We start from the raw sequence: 27,708 nt of genomic DNA, 5'->3' as shown, positions 1-27,708 counted from the left end.
ATCTAGTGTCACTGCTCATTTTCCATTTTTGGGAAAAGATGTTCAAGCCCTGTGCAGGGTGCTGCTTCTGAATTGAGAAGCTGAATGAAGCTGTGTCGCGCCCCCTGCTGGTAGGATGGGGACCCTTGACCAAACCCATTTATGAGGAGAAGCAAGTCTGGCGTGTTTAAAAAAAAAAAAAAAATTGTTCTTACAAAGCCAACTCCACTAATAATTCTCAATAGAACAACTGTTATGGGTGCAAAGGGTTTGTATTTATGATTCAGAAGAATTTGCATCCTGTTTAAAAAAAGAATCGTAAAGAAACTACTTGCATTGTAAAGGCTATGATGGTAATCACATTTAGGTCTTCAACCAGTTAAGTGATTTCTTTTTTTTTTTTTTTTTTTTTTTTTTGTATCTGTATTGACTCATGGTGCCTTTTGGATCATCGAAAAACTATGTTTGTTCCTCCGGTTTGTGTCTTATGAAATCAGATGTATTGGATGAGGCTGAATTGAATGTTAGCGAGGCGGCGTGGCATGGTTTCCTATCGTCCCTGTCCCTGTTAAACGGTCAGGGACAACACAACCGACCGCCTACCAAAGACAGCACTCAGGCTCACCGACGACGACTCGTCACCCCTGTGACCCCTGCACACTTCAACGCACTCACAGTTTACAGACGCCTCCTCGACTCGAGGCTCTGACCCGTGTGTTTGCACTGTTCATCCTAGTTCTGTCCGCGTGTACAGTCGTGCCGTGAGCGCACGGGTCTAGTTCAAGAGTTGATTTCTATTCGTCTTTCACGTTGCCGTTCTGGTGCTGCTCCGTAAATCTTTCGGGACTGATCCAATGCCACAAGCTGCTTTGTTTTTTGTTCCTTCTATTTCTTTAGTGTTTTTTTTTCTTATGTTTTGAGCCTTCCTGCCCATATCTGTGCGAATATTACTTCAGAGGCTAGGGCCGATTGATTTCTAACTTGTTCAGAACAGCTTGGTATTTGTATATTTGCTTTATAATATGCGTGTAAATGCATATATAAATGAAAATAAAAACATGAATCCAGATGTTTTCTGTTTGTTCTAAAAAAAAAAACTTCAATATTGAGATGCATAATGTATTATATGGGGTGTCAAATATTGCCATAATTTGAGTGGAAGGTTAAAATTAAATCAATATTAATTTGGTTAATATTATAATCTGGGTTGAATTTTTGCTCTACAGACAGCAACTCTCAAAGTGATATCAACAAAACTTAACTTTTGTACACATTTTGTGTACATAGTTAATGTCACAAATTTGATTCATGACCTATAAATAATTTGAAATGTATAAAAAAGAATCTTAAATATGATTTTTTTTAATTAATAAAATCCTACAAAATCCATCTATTTAATAGAAAAACACCTTAACAGAAATAAAACCTTAATAGGATGTTACTGAATTAATTTTTTTTTATATTATCATGAAAATATTATATATGGTAATTTAATATGTAAAGTATGTGGTAAGATTTATTTGAAGGAAATCTATACTTTTATTTAGCAAGGCTGCATTAAATTGATCAAATGTGATGATAAAGACATTTATAAAAGTTTTCTATATTATGTATTTCTATTTTTTTATTGCTTTTTCTTTCAAACCTATCAAAGAGTCCAGCAAATGTATTATGCTGTTATCCACACATTTAGTTTTTTGAGCAGCATCATATGATTTCTGAAGGATCATGTGACACTGAAGACTGGAGTAATGATGCTGAAAATTCAGCTTTGCCATCACAGGAATAAACTACATTTTCAAATATATTCACTTTGCAAACCGTTATTTAAAATTGTAATAATATTTCACATTATTACAAGTTTTACAGTATTTGTTTTACTATTTTAATAGACTTCTTTCAAAAACATTTAACAAAAACTTTCAGACCACAAACTTTTGAATGGTAAGTGTATATTATCAGATTATTTGGATGTATTATCCAAAATCACTGGGGATGCTTTTTTGCTTAATATTTGCAGTGCTTTAGCAATTATGAAAGGATTGTTTTATAATTACAAGACATAACCATTTCTAATGGCAAACATTCATCACCTAGAAGTTTATAAAGCCATTTATTTAGCTGATGCAAATTTGTTTAACTGAAACATTTCTGTTGCTGACATCCCAAAGAAAAAACTACATCTTATGTTATTGTTGTACATTCATACCTTGTGAGATCTAGTTTTATTTATGCATATTGAGACAATAGTTGGGCTGAAGGCTGGAAGATGTCAACAAAAAATTACACTACATGAGCTACATGTATTCTTAAATTACACATTACAATGGAATAGCTATTAAAAATATATTAAATCCTGAGAAATGAGACATTTTAAATGTAGCAAATTAAACGTTCCTTTACAATTTCATCTGTGAGTGTTAAATCACTCCATATGTGAGCCACAGCTTCTTATAAAAGGCACATTCTCTTATACACACGACAACCATCACATTACAACTCCATAATCCCGTTTGTTACACGCTCCCCAGCCGTGCCATGCTCACGCGTGCCTATTGAAGCCAGAGTTAGAGATTATGAACCGTTTGCATGCGCTGCATGTCAGCATTGCATCAGACACAATATTCCTAGAAGAACGTGAGATGAGTGTTTGTTGGAAGGGAAACTTTAGTTGCGGCGCATGACAGTCTACACAAAGATGAATGGAGCCTCTTGGCGGGACTGTGGGATCTCAGAGCTGGGACTCTCAGGCTCGTTGGATCCGCTGTGTCTGGCTTTAATGAAGGAGGCTCTGTTCTTCCTGTAGCTCTCTGTTCACTTCATTATTTATTGTCTTGATGTCAGCCTACATAGAGGAAACAATCATAGTCAGCATCATGTATGTCATATTAAAGACAACTATCACCATTATATCAGTGCACATCATTTTCATGTGCCCTCATAATCTTAGAACTTCCCTTTCCTCTGGCCCCAATGGCATCTCTTCTCTGATGACACGTTTACCGGTGTTGTGCCTAATTTTGACCCCCTGCCAAATTATTACCCCCCTCGTTGAAGTCGGTACCTGATTGCCTAAGCCCAACCCCGCCCCTAATCCTACCCCTCCCCCACAACTAATCCTAAACCTACCAATGCTAGGGGGGTAATAATTTGGCGGGGGAAATTCGGCACAACACCGGCGCAAGGGCAGGATATCCTGTCACTCACATGACATCACAGCAATAGAGTGGTGCAGGGATGAAGTCAAAACCTGGAAGACTAATTCGCCGCTGGTTCCCTCAAGATTTTTCCATGGGGTTTTAAAATAGAGATTTTTTTTGTGTGGAGTTTTTCAATTTATGAGTAAAATAAGGTCTGTGAGAAACATTACCACAGACAGCAACATAGTGTCACCCAGATCCGGCGACACTATGACTTTTATATACGTCACAATAAGAAAAGACTACTGAAATCACAACTTTCATTTCATGCCGACTTTATATGCTAGATTTGATTTGGTCCGTATGCTGAACCTCGAAAGACAAACATAAACTGAATACACAAAAGAGTGAAAGTTTTTCCTAATAATTTAGAATAAAGGCACATTCACATCCAGAACGTTATTTGCGTCCACATCAACACTTGATAACTGCATGTTTATTATAAGCGAGTGCTGCAGTTTTGTCGCCTGTCATTTTAAATGCGCAACCTTTAAAGTTTGGTGGATTCTGATTTTGTATTTTATACAGGGTTCCTACACATTTTCCATTTCAAAATTCCATACTTTTCCAGACTCAAATTTTAGATTTTCAGACCATATTTAAAGTGCCCCTATTATGCTTTTTTGATATTCCCTTTCATGCAATGTGTAATGCAGCTATCTGCAAAGTTATGAAGACGAAAGAGCACACGTTAAATAAAGTTATTGTTTCTCAAAAGAAAGAATCTACTCTGAATCGCCTAAACGAGTCGTCGGGAATTTGAATCTTACTTCCGTGACGGCTACACGTCACTGGGTAACACATTTGCCTAATGCCCACAACTATATTGTGTAGTTCTCCGTCTAACGTATTATTAATACAGTTAATGATACAGTTCACACGTGCACCACAATAAATTAGAAATATTATCGGTTTGTTGATGGACATACATTTGTTAATGGTGAGGAAATACAGCTGCAACATCTCATAATGTTCCTCAAACTGATTAGCGTATCACTGAGAAACACTGAGTCCTGCTCGAGTCGTCCTTGCGATGGAGATTCAGGTTGAATAACTAGTTCTTCCAATGTTTCATTATCGGACTCACGCTCGGATTGATTCAGTTATGGTAATGGGTGTTTAGCTTCCGACAAGCGCTGTAAGCGATCGACCAATCACACCAGACTGGGCCGTCCGACCAATCACACCAGACCGGGCCGTCCGGCCAATCACACCAGACCGGGCCGTCCGGCCAATCAGAGCAGAGCAGGCAGCGGAAAGGAAGGATTTAAAGAGACTGAATCATCAGACAATTACAATGTATATTATGAGAAAATGAAAGCGTTTGTTGTAGGAGATCTCCAAAGCAAAATTAGTATTTTTACCCCCCAAAAATGGGTTTAAGACAGTTTTTTATATCTTTTGCTGTAGTGTCAGTAGGAAATATCAGTTTACATTTCCAAACATTTATTTTGCCACATGCCACACAAAATAATCCAGTGAGATTTTTATATGCACAAGGAGTCTAACAACAGCCAGTATGCTCCACACGGAGATCTGATCTCACCATAATCGAGTCCATCCGGGATTACATGAAGAAACAGAAGAAAAAACTTAATCCAGAAGAACTGTGGCAACGTCTCCAAAACGCTTGAAGAAATCTTCCTGAAAAGCTATGTGCAAGTGTACCTGGACAACAGCTGCTTTAAACGCAAAAGGTTGGTCACACCAAATATTGATTTGATTCAGTTTATAGAAGCTAATTGATAAATAAAATCTATTTATGCCATTATTTTGGAAAGCATCCTCACTTTACAGCATTTTTACACAAGTGCCTAAAACGTCTCACAGTACTGTAGCTTTGCAGGAAGGTTTCAAGCATCTTGGAGACGTTGCTGCAGTTCTTCTGGATTTAGTCGGTTTCTTCATGTAATCACAGACAGGCTTGATTATGGAGAGATCAGATCATACCGGCTCTTGTCACTCCTTGTGCAAACAAAAAAATCTCACTGGATTATTACCATTAATGGCAAAATGAATGTTTGTGAATGTGTGAAAGTGAATGTTTTTTGGGGGTGAAAATACTAAAGTGCCTAAGACTTTTGCACAGTAGTGTATATATGGCTCAGTGTCCATTGTCTATGCTAAGTTTCATGGTTTCTCATGCGCACACGGAAGTCTGCATATGTTTTATTTTGCAAAAAGATCCTTTTTAGTGGCTCTGTAAGAATGCTAAGAATATCATGAGAAGAAACCCAAAACACTTATAACCTGCATGTTTGCATAATGAAAAAGTGCACCTTGAATTCAGTCGTTTTTGACAATCACTAAACAGCTGTCATGAAAACACACTTTTCATTAAATTCTTAATTTTTTATTATAGAAAACTAAATGGAGTCAATAGTCTGGAAATGCAAATATTTTTCCATACTCTGCTTTCTTTTTTCCATACTTTTCCAGACCTGGAAATCACTCAAATTCCATACTTTTCCAAACTGCGTAGGAACCCTGTTTATAAAACACTATATAAATAAAGGTGACTTTTTAAACTGTTCAGGCTTTGCTCTCATTATGAATATGATACTTTTCAAGTCAAATAAACAATTGTATAATTAAATAAATAATTTAGTTTTGTCATGTACAAAAAATAAATTACATCTTGAAACTCAATTTGTGTTTCCAAAAGTGTTTGACAAATTGTAAGAGACCACTATCCCAAAAAATAATTATTGTATACACTTTGGAAAAAGAGTTTCTGTTGTAACTCCACAAAATTAGCAAGAATTTTCAATATCCAAGTTAAATTGTTCAATTAATTGTTTAACAGACTAGATTCTAGGCCTATAAAAGACCTCTTATAAAGTATTTGTTTCTTATTATTCAAACTCTTTTCCAGTTAATATTTCCAAAAAAGATTACTAAAAGTTAATTAAGCATGGTACAATTTTCTTTTTAAATACACTACCACCATGATGATAATGTGGATTGGTTGTCAATTTCAAAAAGCTGCTCGATTGGAGGTATCATTCATATCTGTTGCATAAACATGTGGGACAAGTTACGGGCCAAAGTTTAGTACCTAGGCCAGGTCTGGGATTTGTTCAGTTATGACCAATTTAGTAATAATGAGTAATGACCCTTGCCTCACCACTAATCAGCTAAACCTAAGATTAAAGTTCACTAAGGTAAGATGGCTGATTATAGAGGTAAATACAGTTTAGGTGTTTTTATTACATGGCTGATTGGTCAGTTGCTGTATTCTACAATCAAATATTTAGTATAAACTTAATACAAATCGTTCTGGTTCCAGTCTATGCATTAGTTATGGCGATTTTTCTGTGACTCTTTCTGCAGGTTACGCTGTTACGCCAGTAGGTGGCGGCGAATCAGTGAATTAACCGATTCGTTCAAAAGTACTGATTTATTCAATAGCGCCACTGCTGTTAATTGTTTTGTTGGTGGAAAAATAAGAATAGACATAGTAAAAGCACTGTGTCTAACATATAAGTTACTCAGTATTAACTTGCTGTTGTGATATTGCTTAAATATATGTAGGCTAAAATAGTAATAACTGTACCGTGTCCTAACTAGCAGACTGTTAGACGCCGCAACAAGGATTCTTTTTTGGAATCGTTTCTATTTCTGTGAGGTCGTGACTGACAGGACAGCTCAATGATGATCTCAGGTAACGTACGCCAAAATGTTTGGTATACTAAAATTGTTTAATTTGAGTTCGAATGTCATATTTGCTTCTGTTTAAACTTTAACAGCCATAATAAAAGCGACAATGGTTTACCTCAGATCTTGAAAATAAATTAAAAGGCAACAAGAACGTTCAAACTTTAGCTAACTCTTTGTAAACTAAGGTTATTCCATGACAAAGATTGTATCAATCACTGAGTATGTATGTTGAATTATGTTAAAATATTAATTTGAATACTTGTCTTTGCGAGTGCGAGACAGCGCTTGCAGAGAGATCCCGCCCACACGGTCTTCTGATGATGATACGGGCTCGGTGGGCGTCGGTGCTTCTCAATACTCAACAACGGCTGTTTCTCAAACGGAAGGCCGCATCCTACGAAGGCTGAAGGCCATTGGAAGGCAGCCTTCGGCTGAATCCGAAATCGCCCCCTAAACCCTCATTCACTATTCCCTACGTTAGTCCCCCGTAATACTGTTTACTTGAAGGAGTGAATGAAAACGAGTGAGCAAATTCGGACAGCTGTTGAGCATACATCGTTGTACACTCGTCATTGCGGTGCAATGAATGTGGGATTGAATACGTGCACTCAATATCAATAACGTCCACTGGTTTCGGACACCACTCCACTACAAATGGCTGTCCACTCAAATAACGCCCTATTTGAGGGTATAGGGGGCGATTTCAGATTCAGCCTTAGTTAAGCGTCCTTCATTCGGCCTGTTTTGAACTATGGTTTTGAATCAGATGTATTCGGCCTTAAATCACCCACAATCCTTTGCACACATTCCAATTCACAAAAATAATATGACAGTGTGGTGAAGATGAGTCCCAGTGTAGAGATGAGTCCCATCTTGCGATAACCGATAACTTCTTGTAGCTAACGTGAGCTGTTTTAGCTTTATGTAGCATGCTAAATCCCACTGCTATGTAGGCCTACAGCTAAATCCTGCTGCTATGTACAAGATAAGATAAAAGCAGTTTGTAAAAACATTTTAAGCAGGTAGTCTAGCAGTTTTCTGCCATCAAGTAATATATTTATTTGTATAGCGTTTTCAAAGTACACACAGCTTTACAGAAAGACAGCTCTATTGTATAGTAATTGAGTTGTATAGCTAACAAAAAAACACTAAGAACGAGAAATGTTTAATTTCACAATCTATAGCTTCGGTTATATACTATACGGAACATATAAGTTAAAAGACATGAATGGTCGTTATAACGTAGTTGAAATGTCTTATATAATAAAGTGATTTTGTCTGATTTGTGGGCGGAAACGTGTGACGTAGCCATGCGCTCTTTCTAGACCGTCTCATTCTAGTGTTTAATTGCTGCGGAGGACACTAGCCTCTGAAGGATGCTTCCTCATTTCCTCGCTCCTCCATCCTCCAGCCTGTGAACCGGAAACCGATCACAGTTAGCCATCTTGAAGGACATCTCAATTCTCTAACTGCTCCACGAGGAGGTGAGAAACGAGTGAGAAAGCTTCCAGAGGAGTGAGAATACACGGGTGTATCCTATGTGGAAGTCTTTCTTCTCGAGAAACCTGACGCACGTATAAATTCTCCTCCCCCTTCACATATGACAGGAGCGTGTGTATGGCTGCGCAAGGCTTAGCCTTCCTCTGGCCACAGACTTGAGACTAGTAGCATGGAATTTTCTCACTCAAACCACTGACTGCTGCTTCTGATTGCTTTTAGAGGGAAAATTTACCCATATCAGTTTTCTCAGTAATAATAGCATATTGGCAAAACAGATTTGGCAAATGATCCAGTGCATATATGTGTTCGCGCTCTGGAGACCATCAAAAGTTTCTGTGATTTTGCAGCGTTTAGCCATATAGCCAATTCTTGAACGCAAAGGCCAATCAGAGGTGTTTTTCCTGAAGTGTCACTAGTCCCTCCCTTTCAAGGCCTCCTTCCCTTTACCTCTGTACAGATAATCGTTGTCGGGATTATTCCGGTTCACGTGGCTACGCCGAAGCGATAAAATTCTGTATTATAAATTTTAAGGCCAGACAAGTAGTTTGTTGAGGGTTGGTTTTTTAGGGAAGGACTACATGCCTGCCCTGCGCACATATATTCAAACGCGCATACCTATAGAATGAACTCTTAATACGCATGTGCACGCCATCAGCGTTCTCACAGGTTCGCGTTTTTAAAGTTTGCGTAGAGAGAACTTAAGAGTTTTCTGTTAAAACAGTGTCGTGTTAGCGGCCCCTAAGTTAATAACTATGATCGTTGCGACGGAAGTAAATCAATTAAAACTAACTTTAGCTGGAAAATGACTTTATTCTAGAGCTGTCATAAAGCCAAAACAATCTCTGTTACTTTAATTTCCTATTATCACTGTAAAGCAGCTTTGGAACAATCTACATTGTTAAAAGCGCTATATAAATGAAGATGACTTGACTTTAAGTTAGGTCTGAACAAAAACCCCCGTGTTTTGAACGGTGAGTGGATTCTGAGTTCTGCACGCTCCCAAATCCTCTCATTATAAAGTGTAGACAAGTAAGAGATTCAGTGACAGCTTTTTAGTGGTTATAAAAAGCGTGCTTTTTGCCATACCAAATCCTGCATACAGTATGCTTGCTTTTCTGTTAAAATTAACAGTGGTTTGTGAACGTAGATGCTTTAATAACAAATAATTTTTCGGGAGCTTTTATGCCGGGATTTGTAGGTTTTGCGACGACACGTAACTTGAAACTATTTTAAGGAAATCTATTTAAATGTGTTTTTGAAGGTTTTTGATAGCCTCGCCCTGGAGTTGGTTCACCCTCCGCCTGTGGTTCCCAACCCTGGTCCAGAAATTCCCCCAGCACTGCACATTTTAGGGTACAGACGACAACGTTGTCAAAATGGTCAGCGTTTACATGGATCCGCAAAAACAATAAAAAATGCTGTGTTATGTATGCCAGGCCAGTAGTTGGCAAACCTACGTTCCTATAGACTGAGCACGTAATCCACATGCGCGTGACATCACCGTTTTCACAAATTCACGTTTTTGTAGTTTACACGGAGACAATAACGGTATCGTTTTCAAAACCATGCACTTTGGGGTCGTTTACACGACACTGTTTTCAACAAAAACCCTTACATTTTATGAGTTTTGGCCGTTCATTTACACGACAACGCCGTTTTGGGGGCCTGAAAATGCTAACTTTTGAAAATGGGTTTCAAAGTGCAAGTTTTTGAAAACGATACTGTTATTGTCACAGTGTAAACTACAAAAATGAAAACTCTAGAAAACGGTGACGTCACACACATGTGATTACGTGTTCATCTTGTGTATGTCTACACAAAAAACGAAAAGGAAAAACGTTTCCGTTTTTAGTACATCGTTGTTGTGTAAATGTAGCCTTTGAAACCCGTTTACAAAAGTTTGAGTATTTTTAGGCACCCAAAACGGCATTGTAAATAAACGGCCAAAACACAAAGAGTTTAACTTTTTTAGTTAAAAATGGTGTCGTGTCAGTAGCCCCTTGGGTGTCTCCCTAATCAAACACAGGTGATTTAACTCATTAGCACGTTAGTTAAGACTCCAAAACCTCAGATGGGTGTGTCACAGAATGTGCCGTGTTGGGTGTACTCCAGGACCGGGGTTGGGAACCAATGTCATTATACGTGACCGCAATAAGTGCTCTGTGAGCGTCACGCAGAATGAGATTCCGCATATTGCCTGAAGATAGCATCTGCAGCACTTAAGGTGCACTCAGTCTCTGAATTCGCTCACTGGTTTTCATTTGCTCAGTGGACTATATTAGTGGAGTAATGTCGTGAATAGTGAGCAGTGAATTATGTTATATAGTGCTGCAGGAATGACATATTTTTGTAGGCCAAAAACCGTAAATGAGTTGCATTTTAGTACTTGCAGTTCCATCGTCCCAAAGTCAATTGGCTTTCTAAATGGGTTTTTGGATAAATGCTTGAAATAAAGTCTGTGTTTAACACAAGTTCAAGATATATCCATGTTTTATTGTACAACATAAATTACATCAGTAATACTGACTGCCTTGTGCTTTTTCTAACAAGTGTCTAAATGGGACTACAGAACAGAAAAAAATCATCCACTTACTAGTCCGCTTTCACTGTCCCATTGTGAAATATTCATGCCATTGCAAACTATTCTAACTCAAACTTTCAGGGAAAATGTTTTTAAATAAAGACTGCGAGAGTTAATGGTGACGTTGTTGTCATGTGACCGTGGTGTAGTTTGTTTATAGAGTGGTGCAGGTAGGATGTCACTTTGCAGGCCAACCGGCAGTTCGCATCACACTGGTTCCCTCGACAAAAACCCAATAGGATTTTTCCAAAGGCTTTTTGCAAGAAACATTTTCCAAGAAAGTTTGAGTTTAGTTTATCCAGAGAGTAGTTTATAAGAGCACAATTATAATCATAATGAGGCTGTAAAGGGGACTGAGTTTACCTGTCCATCGTGATAATTTATAATGTCCCCGACAGCCTCTGTAGTTCCATTTAGCCACTTGTTAGCAACCGCCTTTTTCAAGAAACGTAACATCTTAAAGAAATCACGAGTGGGGTAATACTGATGTATTTTATGTCGTAGAATAAAATGTGAAAGTGTCTTGAGCTTGTGTTCACCACAGACCTTATTTCAGCCATTTAACCAAAACCCCATTAAAAAAAAACTTTGACTTCGGGATGATGGAACCGGAAGTGCTAAAATGCAACTCGCTTCCGGGCTTTGGCCTACAAAGTGATGTCATACCTGCACCACTCTATAAGGTGTGTTCACTCCATGTCGTAATTGACCCTTCGCTAAGCCACGCCTGAAAACCGCCACTGGCCAATCGTGTCTTAGCAACCGTAACTAGGCGCGGGAGGTCTGGCAAGCTTTCGAGTGAGGTAAACATGCCGAAGCATTGTGCGCATGGATTGTGCAAATCTGATACCCGGTATCCTAAAAGTTTGGACGGGGGAGTGGATATTTTTTCCTTCCTGAAAATCTAAAAGCCAAGGGTAGAAATGATGGGCGTGATCAAGCAGTGTGGGAGACCCCATTCACAACTAAATGTCGACAGGATTAACAAAAACACCTATTGCTTGGAAATAATGACGGTTCTTTGGTCATAATGCATATATTTTAACGTAAAATAAGACGATTAAAGACAAGACGGAGGCTCACTGACATACTTTAAAATAGGGATGGCCCGATACCGATACTGGCATCGGGGATCGGGCCGATACTGTCTGTCCTCATATACTCGTACTCGTACTCATAAAAATTCGCCGATACCACGCACCGATACCACGTACATTTTGCAAAACGAAACTGGCCGCCGCGAGTGCTTTTCTCGAGGTGAACTGAGGCATAGGAAAGTATAATGTCGGCGGTTAGGGCTCATTTCAAGATAAGGGATGATGACAACAGCAAGTAAGTTATGTTCAGCTAAGGTGTCGAGAGGAGGGAAAGAAAGTAGGCTACATCGTTTAACACCAGCAATGTAATTAAACATCTGAAGATGCATCATAGATTTGATGGCCCAGCGCGCGCGCGCGGGCGGTAATCCACTCACTCTGTGTGTGCGGGTGCGGGAGAATAAAACGATTCGCGGGACTCCCGCAAACTACAAATATCTATGAATAAAACATAAAAACTAATAGATTTTTATTCATCTCTTGCAGAAAAGCAACAAGAACAACTACAACAAAATAGAAACGATTTACAGGCCAGAGTTTCTATTCATAACATGGTTACAGCGTTGAGCGATGTAGCCAATCACAGACATATGTGTTGATTTCTTGAACGCAATGGCCAATCAGAAGCATTTAAGATAGACTCCCCTCACCGCTCAAAACGGACTTTTTTGTTCAGTGCTGAATTCTGTATGCTGGCAAATCCTCTAATTATAACAAACAAAGTGTGGATATTATGAAAGATTGATTGTGCAGTCAGCTTCATTGATAATAACAGAGATGTGTGAGATCGCGATGAACTGTCAGCTTTTAGGATTTATTAAGGGTGCGCACTTTGCGCGCATTCAGTCATGCCAGACCATGCACGCAGTAGCCTGCTTGCTTTTATGTTAAATTAACAGTGGTTTGTGTGTTAATACATTTATTATTTTACTAATTTTTATTTATTTTTAGACTTGTTAAAACAAGCAGGGAAGAAAATAAAAACAGTCTTCTGACCTGTGTTCTAAAATAGTCGTCTTCTTTTCTGGGAGCCTATAACTTTTGCGGTAGAAATATCGGTATCGGTACTCGGTATCGGCAAGTACACAAATGTAAATACTCGTACTCGTATCGGTTTGAAAAAAATGGTATCGGGCCATCCCTACTTTAAAATATATTTCAGCATTTTGTTAATCGACGGCCTACTACCACTGACTAAGTAACTTTAACCTAATCCGATCGCGGCTCTCCCGGTGTTAGTGTTATTCCACAAGATTTATGGATAAGATGTTTGATTTATAATTATTAGATTATTTTCAAATTTCACTTACCCTGCTGTGCACGAGCATAGCTGTTCCTCAATTTGTGTGTTTCCCATTTGAATGGTCAGCATGAGGCGGCTGCTGCTTGCGCTGGGACTGTATAGGCTTTAGCTTACATTTTTAAGAAATTATTCTCTAATCGGTTGCATATTATGTCGTGGATATATCCCTCGAATGGAATACTGCAGTCCCTTTTGTCTTGCTCTCTCGGATATTTCACATGTTCGCCAAAAATTACTAATTATCTCATTGGGAATGTCTGACACCGGTGCATACACACTGTAATAGATGTGCCAGCCGCGAAAGCTTGACAGGCGTAGCAACAGTAACTAGGGAGGGCGGGGCTTAGCGAAGGGTCAATTACCATAACAATTCTGAACTGTAAAAAGCCTTCACGTTCATGTAGAAGATGTAATTACAATGTGTACTCTCAATTTTCTATGACTTCTACCACCTGACCACTGCAGCTTTCAGGTGTGTTCGATTTGAAGTGTCTGCATTTAGCTTTTTACTCCTAGCGATTGTATTTTGGCATCAAAGTTCATAAAAGTTGTGTTAATTTGTGAAGATTATTATGATGACCAAAACTTTTGTTGTTGGTCACAGAGCTTATTTTCTTTAATAATCCAAAGTCCACTGTAAAAATCCAAAAAAAAAAAAAAAAAACCCTGGGTTTTGTCGAGGGAACAAGGGTGAAGCGAACTTCCGGGTTGCCCTACAATAATACGTCATCACTCACTGCAGCGCTCTATAATGATTTTGGATACAGCCAGAGAAATTGCTTGTCAATGGAATAATATCACATCGCAATTTAGGAAACAATGTTGTACCAAGGAACTGATTTCCAAACTGTGTTCAATTCTCGACTTCCGGTTCATTGGCTAGTGAGAGTTTACCTTGGGCATTAGCCAGTAGACTTTCTCTTAGCAGGTTAGTCACCAGCTCCAGCTCCTGCTCGGCCTCCTGCACTTTTGGATCCAACTGCAGTACTTCCTGTAAATCAGTGCTGGCTGACAGGTAGTCCTGTGAGAAAACATATAGACAGTCTTACTGCACTTACTGCACTGAATTCTACAGTAGTGCTACTAGTCAGTTTATTCGCTACTGCATACTTGATATGCACACAAAATAACTATTTACAATGTTTTAAATGCATTGATTAACCACTGTAAAATGCACAAAAATAAAGGAGAGATACTCTCTTTTCACCATTAAGACAAAATATAAACCTTCAAGCCTTTGTGTGCCAGTGCACGTCTGTAAAATGCTTTCTTATTGTTTGGCTCGATCTGAAGTGCCGAATCACAGTCCTGTTTGGCTTCTGCGAAACAATCCAGCTTGAGATAGCACAGAGCTCTGGAAAACACAACAGACATTTCTCATTCAGCAATGCGGCCTGGCTCTCTCCTTGGGTGTTTTATGCTGGAGTTGTCAGAGCTGATTGCTGACTGAATAGCTTCGTCTAAGCAGCTCCAGTCTCAGCACTTTCTAGAAGGCTCGATCAAATGAGAGACAGGACAACATGTACAGCTATTCAGGATTCATTGCTAGTATTTAGCGTGAACTGCAAAGCACCAAACTGCGACTGTAAATACTAGAGTATGGCTTGCTTCTTACTGCGCAGTGATACTAACCCACGTACAGTATGTCAGACAGTATGCATTATGCAACATTTCAAACATTCATATGCATACGGGTTTCACCAGTGCTATTTTAGTATTATTTATATACAATTATAGTATTTTATTATATTTGTAAGTACATTTTACTTATATATTAAGTTTTTATTACATTTATTTAATTTGTTGTCATTTTATGTGCTTTTGTCATCTTTTTTTAGTTTTCTATTACATTTTTATTTTAAGATTTCACCAAGAAATCAATTTTTTATTATTATAAATTATTTATCCGTGCACATCATTTAAAAAAAAAAATAATCATGTGCTCTCATAATATTTAATCAAAATAACTTCCTCTCCATCATTACGTGTTTACTGGCAAACCACAATGATCCAATCGATTCCCTATGGACAAAATCAAGTCCCACCCTACATTTTTTCTTGTTCGAGAAGCAGTGTCGGATATACGTCACAATAGGGAAGAAAAGACTATCGCAACTTCTGTTTCATGCGACTTTAATCATTTTAGTACTTCAACTTTTACATTTTATTTCAGTTTGTTGTCAAGGCAACATTTCCCATTTCTTCCATAAAGTTTCTCATCTAATATTTATGTTTATTTCAGCTTTAGTTAATTTAACCCAAACAAATTGAATTTTAATTAACAATAACAACACTGGTTGTCACATGACCTATGTTCATTCTATTTTTAATTCAGTGTTTCCAAAATGAAACATTTACTTGGCAATTGTTTGATAATTCGTCATACTGGACCATTCTTGAACACACCGACTGAATATTTGTCAAGTGTAAGGTTGATTCATGCACATTGCATTGTGGGATACAGTATTCTATACAGTGTGCTGTGTTATATACTTAACATTTTGGCAAGTAGTAAGTCATTTAGTTAGTAATTTGGCTTTTCCATGCATACCAAAATGTGCATACTGCACACAGTACAATATACGTACTGCTGAAATAGTATGTGTAATGTGGTTTGCTTTTCTGAACACAGTTCACTAAAAACAGTTGTAAAGCATTTTAAATAGTGGTCAATTGGGCATGTTTACCTGTTGGTGTAGATGGCACATTCGTCAGATTTGATAGCCAGACACTCCTTGTATTTGTCCACAGCACCTTGAAACTGGCTGTTCTTCACTAGTTCATTTCCTTCTTGTTTCATCAATGTGAATCGAGCCTCTGCTTTTCTGGCTGTGAAAAAGGTAGATACAGTAGAATTAAACTTCCAACTTCCGTTCCAAGACAGAGAGCCGTCACCTTATTTTTTATGTCCCTCTTCAGTAAATTATCATTATCCACTCTAAAAAACACGGATGTAACGAAATCTGTCAACTCAAAAGAGTTTTTTTTTTTACATTTTCATGATTTTTAAGCACATTTCCCAGTCAAATTCTCATTATCATAATGCAACAAGAAAAACATTTTTTATCATTTAAATAAACAAATCAAAGATCAAAGTTATTGTATTAAGGTAGTGAGAGTTGTCATGGAAATAATGCATAAAATCTTAAGGCTCATACAAATAGGCTTAATTTTTTCTTTGTGAAAAGTTTAATTTCCAGTGTTATTTTAGTAATATTTATATACTATTGCACTACAGTATTCATTGATATTTTGAATGAGCTTTTGTCTTTTTTGTATTTAGCTTTATTATTATTGATGCTGCGTCCCAATTCGGATACTATCCTGTCATGATTCTGCCATCTAGTTCTTGTTCTTTAATTCTTGAGGCAGGATCATGACAGAACCATGTTTTGTGTGCAAGCACGTGGCCTTTGGTTTGGGCCATGTGCTTGTGTTGTCTCGTCCTCTGGCCCCGCCCCCTTGTTATCCTCGTTTTGTCATAATTGTTTCATCAGTGTCACCTGTGCCCTTGTGATTATCTCCCTTATATAATCTCCTTGTGGTTGTTACTTGTTGCTTGTTCGTTTTGTATCCTGTCTGTGAGTAATCCAGTCTAGTGTATTGTCAAGTCAAGCTTATTGTCAGATTTGCTCTATGTTCATTGTCAAGTTCGGCATCTAGTTATATTCAAGTCTTGTCAGTGTTTGTTTTGCCTTGTCAATGTTCGTTTGCCCCCTTGTGGGTTTTTGTTTTCTGTTTATAAATAAAACTGTGTTTAGAGAATACTGTCTGCGCTTGGGTTCGTATCTGAGACCGTGACACTATCCATCCTAAATAGTATTCGAAAATAGAATTAGTAATCGTCCCAAATCGTAGTATGTTGAAATGAGTGTCCCAAAGAGACCCGGATGGTCTACTATATCCGGTCAGAATCCGAAGTGCAGATCGTTGCACACTCTAACGATTCGGTTAGAACTACAAACACGAGTGAAAAGTGTTCAAAAACTACAGACATGGAGGACACGCGAGTCCGACGGTTATGTTGAGAGGTTTAGATAAAGGGGTTTGAGTGATTAATTATCAGTATCTAACCTGACGAAAATGTATTTATTCAATGTTGTCCAATGTCCACATTATATTGCATCTGCAGCAGCATTGTGAACTTTTGCAAAGATACGTTTAGCCATTAACTTTTAAATGCATTAGGCCTGTTATATTCAAATTCAACACATGAGGAGAGTCTCCGCATGAAAGACCCATGACTGGCAGGTGAACGTGCGACAACATTTCTCTCCGAAATGGTAAGAAGTTATTTTAGATTGAATGGAGGATTTTAACTGTGACGAGATGATTGACAGGGCAGTTTACGGTGACAGGATGCACGTGACAGATCTGTCCGTTAATGATGACGAAGTAGTATGTCCCAAAGCTTGCCTGCTCTTTTGCTACACACTCAAAAGTATGCACTTTTTCTTCACAAAAAGAGTACATACTTTTAGGGCGTAGTATAAGTAGGCGAATTGGGACGCAGCATATATTATTTTAGCATTTTTATTTAAGTATTAGTTTTAGTAATTGTAGAACTTTTGTAGTTCTACAATTGTAGAAAAAAAACTTCAAATTTCAGTTAGTTGCCATTGCAACATTTATAATTATGTTTATGTGTTTTCCATCTAATATTTGTATTTTATTTCAGCTTCATTTCAATTACTTAGTTTTAGTAATAATAACAGCACTGGGAATTTTTCTTTTGGTTTTAGGTTAAAATGAGACCTGGACATGTTATCGTTAGAGTTACACAAAAGAGATGCACTGCACTACACAGGCTTACTGTATGTGGCAGAATGTTTGGCAAGTTTGCAATAGTTCTTATTTTCAGTAAAGGCAGCAAATACTGTGGGAATACTCCCATTATAATAATAATAGTAATAATAAACTTTATTTTATATAGCGCCTTTGAAAAGTATCTCAAAGCATTACTGACAGAAAAACGTAATAAAATACAAAAAATAAAAACATTATGAAATATAGGATTAATAATAATAAGATAATTATAAACAATTATGTAAAAGCTACCCTAAACAAATCAGTTTTAAGTGATGTTTTAAAAACACTAAGAGATTTGGCTTGCCTAATCTCAATAGGCAGGGAATTCCAAAGTTTTGGAGCATTCGACGATTATTATGACATCATCTGGCTCATAGTACAACAGAGCAAAGGTCGCCCCATTGTTAATGTGATCAGGTGCTGATGTGTGCTGTGTGATCATGTGGGTTTTTCTTTCTCAGTTCAGAATGAAACCGGAGCTGTCTGGTTCCATTACGATGAAAGCTGACTATGTTACACCTTTGCATAATTGATTGCCATCTAGTGCAGTACATACATGCTGACAAATGCTGTTAGATGCTGCTTGTGACTGAAACTTAACATAATTATTATAAACATGGAGACAGCAAAAATGTAAACCTCACACGCTATGCTAAACCTAATAAGGATTTCCAGCAGATGTCTATTATCATTGTTCAGGTTTATTTTTGTCAGCATCATACTGTATTATTTATCAGCACCGGCCTGCATTTGCAGTTCCTTGGTGTTCCAGCATGGATTTTTGTTTTGAAATGCTTTGTTTAATCCATGCAGCCAGCTTTCATAACCTCAGCATGAATATCCTAGCAGGTTGAGACTGGTTTATGCTGGTTGGCGTTGAACCACTGTGAGTTATTAAAACCGTGCTTGTTACATCCTGTACTTGTCCAATCAGTGCATCTCATTCAATAATAATTGCATGGATTATTCATATTTATATGCACAGGAGAACTGCTCACGAAACATTTCCATCTATGCAAATAAACTTGTTCTTAACCTTATTTTAATGTTAATGGATTTGCATTTTTTAAACGAGCGGCTGCATACCCAAGGATAGTAATTTGTGTAAAACCCTCCCAAACACCTCCATATAAAGGTTTTCCGCACAACCTTTCCTTTACAGTTTTTCGTCACTCTCAGCAAACTCATGACGCTCTTAAAAGCATGTTCAGCAAATTCCTCAAGCAATAGAGTGCAACAGTTGGGTTCGGGAAGTAAAAACTCAAATTGATTTTGAACGGTATCTTATAAACCTTTAAAGACAGACTTAATGTGAGCTACGAGATTGGTAATCCATGGTATTTGCTTCTGCTGAAGCCGTCAGCCTGCATTATTTCAGCTTTTAAATAGTCATGTTTAAAAGTGGAATTTCTGGTGAAAACTATATACCCATCAATCACAGAGTCGAAAAAAGTAACACGCTCCTAAACATAGATATATATATCCATATCGAACGCCATCTTGGAACAGTCAGCGTGTCGTCACTCACAGTAAGAATCAATGATGCCAAAACATTGCGCAGCTTCTGGTTGTGAAGCCGCCAAAATTTTAATTCCCAAAGAAATTGGATAACCTTTCACAGGTGAGAATGTGTTGGTTTGTGTTTTTATATGTATTAATTCAATATTACAGGTTTTTAAACTAGGGTAGCTTTTTAATGTTGTGTTGGATGGAGTACGTTTAGCTAAATCATCTGCTGAAGTCTACTGCAGATGTAGATATTGTCGGCGCCAGGACACACGAATTGTAACAGCATAATGAGGAATGTTTATATATCTATGCTCCCAAATATCTCTTTAGCTCCGCCCACTCCCATGAAGCACTGTGAATGACGTAATCGAGTCAATCTCCCTATGCTTTTAAAATACTGAAATGTTTGTGTATATATACATATATATATATTGCAATAAACTTGAAATATACTGTTTTTATACATATAATCAACATTTGTAAATGAGTAGTTTTATAACTCTCCATCGGTTTTAATTCGATTATGCTGTTTGCAATGCTTCATGGGATTGTAGTTCTTTCCCTCACTAAAATCGTTAAGTACACAGTCTTGTACCTTTGTATTTATGTCCGATTTTCAAAAACTTTTTTGCTTCAAATCAAAGTTTATAGTGTTGTGATTCACATCGTAGCTGAAGGGCTTGGTTCATGGGTTATAACTCTTTAAGAAAGACTATTTTAAAATCCCTATGGGAAAAAATAGTGAAAAAAATACTAGCGTGGCTGAAAAGGGGGCGGGCACTGTTGCACTCTTTTGTTGCGGTCAGAGGCTGCATCCTTCAAAGGCCGCATTCGATTGCGTCACCGCGACACAACAAGTATGTCCCAATGGACCCTTTTCACAGACTGTGATGACGCATTTTAAGTTTTTTATATTCCATGAAATGTATGTACTTTTATAACACTATACTTTGTATTATATTACCTTTGCATTAAATTACAAAAAAAGTAGTTAATGCTGCTGTGAGGGTGTTTCTAATACAGAAACACATATAGACCATCCCATTTAACAATGCTCAGTCCGACCTTCATGAATCGTGGCTTTTAAAGTCCGAGTCCTTCGAAGGATGCAGCCTTTGAATTGGGACACAGTCTATGTCTCAAAACCAGTTCAAACACAATAAACATCTTTTATACAGACCCAGATGCAGGCCTCTCAATTAGCCAAGCTATGCCTATCTGCATACTTAGAGGAACTTTACAGCTCGAGTTGTAATGCACCTTTACTTACTCTTTTATTATATGATGAAATATATTCAAGATTAAATAACAATCATCCCAACACATTTATATGGCCATTCAGAGTATGTGATACATGTGATTTCAGTTGTTTCCCAAACAGAAATTTTGAATAATTTTAAGTACGAAAGTTATTGATGAATCATTTTTGAATCGTGAAAGGTCCAGGCTGGTTTATGCTGTGTAGTGAGGGTAAGTGCTGGTATAGTGCTGGTCCAGTTTGGTTTATGCTGGTATAATACTGGTCTAGCTGCTGAACCAGCATGCTGTTCTCAAGCAAAACGGAGCTTGTGAAGCTGGTTCACCAGCATGGTCTTGCAGGGTTGATAGGCTAGCTCTCTGTATGCAAGCAGGGTTTTGGGCACAGGCATAGTTTTTGCCTCCATTTTAATGATGTAAAGAACAATATAAGGTAAAAAAAAAAAAAAAAATGTATTGAATTATATGATTATAACCCTTATAACTCCCTCTGCTGAAAGTAGAACTGAAACTTTTAATATAGTTTTAGTTAAGATTAAATTATTAATCAATGTCAGTGATAAACTGGTTTAACGTTTCAAAGCAAAGGAATTGACAAATGAATTGTCTCCCGTTTCAATAGATTTGTACACAAATCAGTTAAAATAAGTTAAACATAACTTGTGTACATTGCATAACAAAAACATTTAGAGATATGAAAACCAAGAAAAATGCCCAATAAAAGCATAATCATAAGCAGTTTGCTCTATAACAGGGGTTATGAGAAGAACTTTTTCAATGGGATTGGTTAATAACAACTTGATAATGAAAGTTCAAAACTGAAAGTTACTGTTTTTAAGTCAAATCCAGCCGTCAGTCACTGATTCCAAAAAGTGCACATATAGTAAAAGGTATGTCAGTGCAGCCAGGAGCATGAAATATTGTTGAAAATAGTGATAACATGCACTTTCAACCAATTGCTGAAAGAGAATTAATTCAACTAAAGTCAATGGACAAGTGTCCAACTAACAGTGGAACACTAATCACCATAATGGTGACTTCCACAACTTTAAACAGACTTCAACAACCTATGTACATGTACCATATAAAAAAAAAAAATGCCAAACTGGTTTGCAATAAGTGAATATGGTAATGCTGTTTTTGGAGTTGTTTAATCGTCCTCTGGTGACATATTGATTTTATTTGCAGTTGATTTCATCTAAGGCTGTGTGACTGTAAGTCAGTTGTAGTTGTTGTTGTTGTTGTTTTTCTGGTCATTTCTTCTCTTTTTTCTGTTCTTGTTGTTTGTTTTATCTTCAGTTATTCTGCTTGTTAACCACAGGTGTCATCACTAATGCTCAATCATCACTTGTAGTGTGAATCTACTTTATTTCCCTAACTGCAACATTGCTTCAGTCTTACTCTTACTCTATAGATTGGGACCATATGAAAACTGAGCAGTGTTTGTTTAACACTGGGGATTTTACTGTGTAAACATGTAACCAGCAACATGCGTTTTTCTTTATTAAATAATTTATTGAAATTATTTTGGAATATTTTCTTGGTCTTTAAAGGGGTGGTATAATGCCCTTTTCACAAGATGTAAAATAAGTCTCTGGTGTCCCCAGAGTGTGTATGTGAAGTTTTAGCTCAAAATACCCCACAGATAATTGTATATATTTTTTTATACATGTTAAAATTGTCACTTTTTGAGGGTGAGGGTGTCCCTTTAAATGCAGATAAGCTGTTGCTCCCGGCACAGAGCGCGGAGTTACAACAGCTTGTGTCCTTAGCAGCTTCGATTACCTCACACAGACACACACTGAAAATTTCAAAAACGTTTAGCCTTTTATGTTCAAACCGGAGTCGGACAAAGATATAGAGACTCAAGAAGAAGTGACAACATTTCTGAATGGTTAGTTGATGAATTTAGGTAGCTTATGTGTAGTTATCTTCTAGTCATTGATTAGCATATTCTGTCATAATAATCTATAAATCGAGTTCCCGGGGCGGGCTTTATGTAAATTTTAGGGTTAGTGATGTCACTAACTCGGGAGGAAGCTCGTGTAGTCCCTATCAGTCGTTTGTTGTAGTCCTTAAAAAGCCATTTTCTTTAAAAGAAAATATCTCCATTTGCTTTGTACGTTGAGCGTCGTAACTTTGCAGATGTTGTTTATGCTCAAACAGCAACATTACACACCAACTAAAGTTAAAAAAGTGGAATCATAATAAACCACCCCTTTAACTACAAACACACACTAATAAATGTGATAATATGTAACACATACACAAGTTTTGTTGTTGTCTTGCTGGGATCATACCGGCCCCCAAAAGACAACATATGCTGGTCCACCAGCACACCAGCATCCCAAGCTGGTCCCAGCATACAAAACATACCTTTTGCTGGTGACCAGCAATGCTGGATCTTTCAGCAGGGTTGTGCTTTCTAAAGAGAAGCATCACTATTGCTCATAATTGAGTACAAAACTGTTTTATCTGGCCACTGTTATCTTTTGGTGTTGGTTTTGATTCAGTTGTGATCTAACTCACCCTTCTCCTGTTCTGCTCTGTCTGCGCGGGCCTGCAGAACCTCTGCACTGGGTTCATCTTTACGGTGCTGCTGGGCAGAAAGCGGAACCTTTGGAATCTCTGGAAGCTTCTCTCGCCAGTCAGGACCGTCCTGATCTATCAGCATTTTAGTGATTCTGAGAACACATAGCAAACACAGTCAGACATAACTGGAATTTTTACCATTTCACCTCAAAAAAAAAAAAAAAAAAAAAGATTCCTTAAGTACTTAAAAATATCTAAACATCCTTGAAATGAGATCTATTGACTTGAGGACAAAAAATTATAAATAGATATAAATACTTATTTAGAGACAATACATCTTGAATATTGAAGTTTACTTTTCATCCTATTGGCTGATATCCTATTGGCCTATTTTGTTTTTTGTTTTGTTTTTAACAATGAAAACAATGTAAGAAAAAATATATATGTAGAAAAAAAAAAGATAACCTTCTGCCAGGACATTATCTGTTCATTTTAAAGACATTTCATGTCACCCTAAAACACAACATAATGCATAATGCAAAATACGAGTAAAACACCTGTGAAAAATCAAGAAGTCAAATTTCTTCACATTAACAGTGTTGTTAGAGTGAAAAAACTACCAATGGGATAAGAAGCATAAACATTCCAAATCTATTTTAGTCTTAACTTCTTAGGCAATTTGTCTTCTTAAGGATGTTTAGATTTTTATGTTACAGTATAATGACAGTAATAAACTGCATTTTTAAACATTCAAATACTCAGAAAATGTATGTTTCCCTGTGGGCTGTGCATTATACCTGTGCACACTGTCGTGAGCCGCCTGCACGCTGATGTCTATCTGCAGTACTGTCTTGTAATCCACATACGCCATCCTGTAGCGCTCCAGAGATTCATACGCCATAGCTCTCCGGAGGAGGGGCTTCAGGGAGAAGGGGTGGAGCTCGAGGGACCTATAAATAAACAGGATGAGACACAGAGGATCAAGGTCTTTCTCTGATCCTGTGCCCTACAATTAACTCTCTAACGCTACATTGGTAACCATTCATAAAGCTGCATGTTTGAGTGTTTTGAAAGATTCCTGTTAAAATAAAATTGAAATCTATTTTCTTTATCAATTTGAAACTGTCCTGTGTCTTTCCTCTATGGTGTTTAGTAGGACAGTGGAAAGTACAGTATGATTACAAGACTCATTGACAGAATGAAAATAATTGTATTATTTCCCTGAATTCCCTTCAACGGAGCAGAACATGGTAACAGACTGCCGATGTTCTTTATGCCGGTTAACCGGTCTGCTGGTAAAGCTCCTTACAGTGCAACTAACTGCGTTGGGTGTTAATCTTACTGAGACAATCGCACGCACTTGCAGTATTACCTCACACATAAATCCAAGCTAAACGCAGCATCGTGGCTCTTATTATTTGGTGAAAGCCTTGTCATTGATTGGCCATTGAACAGTGTGTGCATAGGAATGTGCGGTTAACCTGGTGCAGTCCTGAATGCAGTCTGTGCTGTTTCCATCTTTGAGGTAGCATGCAGCTCTATTGGAGTACAGAACACAAAGATCCTCTGGGCTGTCAATACCTGCAAATACAAGCACAGCACTGAAAATAGACCAAGAAAGCAGCTTTAGTTCTGCATGGATACATGTGGGAGGAAGGGTTCATAGTGCAGGCAGCCATTCATTTTGGAAAACATTTTGTTTAGTCACCTAATATCATGTTACAAACCCAACGAGTCATAGAAAAAAACACGCTGGGGAAGCTGAGTTTAGAAAGACAGTACATCCCATCTTTCAAAAGGCCCGTTACGTAACTTTAGTGGGCACACCCACAATGCAATGTGGCGGAAATGGGCAGCTTTCTTGTGAAACACTTTCACTTCTAATATAAAAATGCGGCTCTTGTCCCTAAAATGCAGTGGCTCGATCGATGAACCGCAGTTCAAAACCTTTTCCATGGGAAATGTAAACAGCCGAGCCTCTCTAAGAACCGGCTTTGGAAACCTAGCCCTGTATTACTCAGCGCTGCTGAACAGGATCTATGCAATGTTTGCGCACTTGATGCTTTCGTATTCCATACTACTACAAAATGACTCATTAAAACGTGCTGATTTTTCGCCCCAAAAATCGAAAAACTATAAAAAGTATGAAAATACACACTACAAACTGTCACCTTGCCAAAAGTGGCATTTTGGTAACACCAACAACTGTTAAATATAATATTTTAACATGCAGATAATATATATTATTTCCCAATAAATACTTAAGTAGGATGCCAGATTCATTAAAACATTCATTAAAACACAGTATACTTTAAGTCAGTATATTATAAAAACAATGGTCACCTTGCCAAAACAATCACCTTACCAAATTTTGGTTACATCAAAATGTTAAATATACTATTTTAACAAACATCATATATAATTTCAAGGTACATAAGCACAAAATACTTTTACCCCACCAGAATCTTTGAAATATGCTAATTAATTAGAAAAATCCAGCACTTTTAAGTCAGTATACTATAAAAAAAGTATGAAAATACATACTATAAAATGTCACCTTGCCAAATTAATGTTTTTTTTAAAAAAAAATTATACTTTTTTAACACACACACACACACACACACACACACACACACACACACACACATATATATATATATATATATATATATAATTTTTAGCTAAATACTTTTACCCCACCAGTATTTGGAATATTTTGGTTAATTAGAAATATCCAGGACTAGTTATACTATACTATAAATTACATTTTATTAACACCAAAACCTGTTAAAAATATTGTTTTAACAAGCATAGGGTGTATCATTTCAAGATAATTAAACACAAAATGCTTTAATCTTTTAAAACCCAGTACTTTTAAGTCTGTATACTAGAAAATCACCTTGCCAAAACAATCACCTTACCAAAACATATATATAATCTTGGTAACATCAAAAGACTGTTATATCTACTGTCTAAACACGTATATCATGCATGATTTTAATAAAATACTGAAACAGAATATTTGTACTCTACCAGCTTCTATACATCCGTCGATGGCCTGTGTGTATTTCTCCAGCGCGTCCCCAAACTGTCCATTTTTGAACAACATATTGCCCTCATTTTTTAGCCTGGCTAGTGGAGGAGGAAGGGCCCCACACGGGGCGTCCAGATTACAGCTCTCCCCACCACTGAACGCAGTACTAGAGCCCTGAGGCTCATCCTGGCTCTTGTCGGCTGGAAGGGTGCCATTCACTGCTGTGTTCTTCCCCTGGACTTCCTTTGAGTTGGCTGTGTTGTTTCCATGGCTCCTCCTGCGCCCCGGGGTCCCAGGTTGAGAGTGCGGGCCCCCTCCCTCTCCATGACCGGGGGCCTTCTTCTGTGAATTCCCCATGGCTGCCCTCAGTCCCTACCAGAGTAAACCGAGCTCTCGTCCTCACGCAAACACTCATACACACTCCCTCTCTTCCTGTTCCCTGCGCAAACTGTACAGGCTAAGCCAGAAGTAGGAAGACACACCTCCTGCCGGGTGCACTGAGCTGTGACATCACCGAGGGGGAGGGGCTGCGCTGCTGCTGCAGAGTGGGGGTGGTGTCCTGTGAAACAGCAGCCAGGGGAGTTCAAAAGGCCCTGCTGGATTTCACTGTGCAGAAAATCAGCTGCAGAGACCTTCAGCCAACACCGCTTAGGATCTCTGTGCTCTCGAAGACTTGTGTTTATTTTATGGCTCCTGAATGTTCCTGTGATGCCATTTCCGTGCTTTATACCGTCATCCAAAAGCTAAATATAGCTCTTCGCTGTTCATTCTCACCGAAGCAGCAAACAAATAACTTACTCCCTTAGACTTCAAGGGAGTAAGTTGTTCCGAAACCGTATGAGTTTATTTCTTCTGTTGAACACAAAAAGAAGATATTTTAAAGAATGTTGTAGTCAGACAGTTGACGGTAGCCATTGACTTCCATAGTAGGAAAAAAAAAATACTATGGAAGTCAATGGTTATCATCAACTGTCTGGTTACAACATTCTTTAAAATATCTTCTTTTTGTGTTCAACAGAAGAAAGAAACTCATACCGTTTCGGAACAACTTGAGCGTCAGGAAGTAATGACAAAATACAAATTTTTGGGTGAACTATCACTTTCATTTGAATACTTTTGATGCAAGATAGAGACCAATTTCACAAACTATCACATAGGAGAGAGCAGAAATGCGAGTACAAACACATACATATCTATAAACATGGTGTGTTATTGTTTCCTCTTCTGTGCTTGACTTAAAAATGAAA

General features: G+C 37.7%; 2 protein-coding genes across 3 annotated transcripts in view; one reads left to right on the top strand and one right to left on the bottom strand.

Moving 5' to 3' along the window:
* rnf19a (ring finger protein 19A, RBR E3 ubiquitin protein ligase) overlaps positions 1–1,048 on the top strand; it is a 59,325-nt gene extending 58,277 nt beyond the window's left edge. Inside the window, exons 11-12 of one of the 2 annotated variants that reach the window (XM_056254593.1) lie at positions 7–110; positions 477–1,048. In XM_056254593.1, the coding sequence (XP_056110568.1) occupies positions 7–84 (78 nt within the window). In that variant the 3' untranslated portion in view covers positions 85–110; positions 477–1,048. Of the gene's footprint in view, positions 1–6 lie in introns of both variants that reach the window. The other variant, XM_056254592.1, reaches the window with a different exon arrangement.
* A 1,027-nt stretch (positions 1,049–2,075) lies between these two features.
* On the bottom strand, positions 2,076–26,923 carry spag1a (sperm associated antigen 1a). Its single transcript, XM_056254590.1, has 8 exons — positions 26,461–26,923; positions 24,909–25,008; positions 24,225–24,377; positions 23,425–23,579; positions 16,008–16,149; positions 14,548–14,674; positions 14,215–14,341; positions 2,076–2,824 (listed from the first exon to the last, which is right to left on the bottom strand). Exons 1-8 carry the CDS (start codon positions 26,816–26,818, stop codon positions 2,820–2,822), a joined length of 1,167 nt encoding a protein of 388 aa, XP_056110565.1. The 5' UTR covers positions 26,819–26,923; the 3' UTR covers positions 2,076–2,819.
* Between the last annotated feature and the right edge of the window lie 785 nt (positions 26,924–27,708).

Source organism: Rhinichthys klamathensis, unplaced genomic scaffold (assembly GCF_029890125.1).
Source record: "Rhinichthys klamathensis goyatoka isolate OS25496 unplaced genomic scaffold, OSU_Roscu_1.1 h1tg000111l_1, whole genome shotgun sequence".
In the NCBI taxonomy this organism is placed as follows: Eukaryota; Metazoa; Chordata; class Actinopteri; order Cypriniformes; family Leuciscidae; genus Rhinichthys; species Rhinichthys klamathensis.
This window is presented reverse-complemented; position numbering and strand designations above follow the sequence as displayed.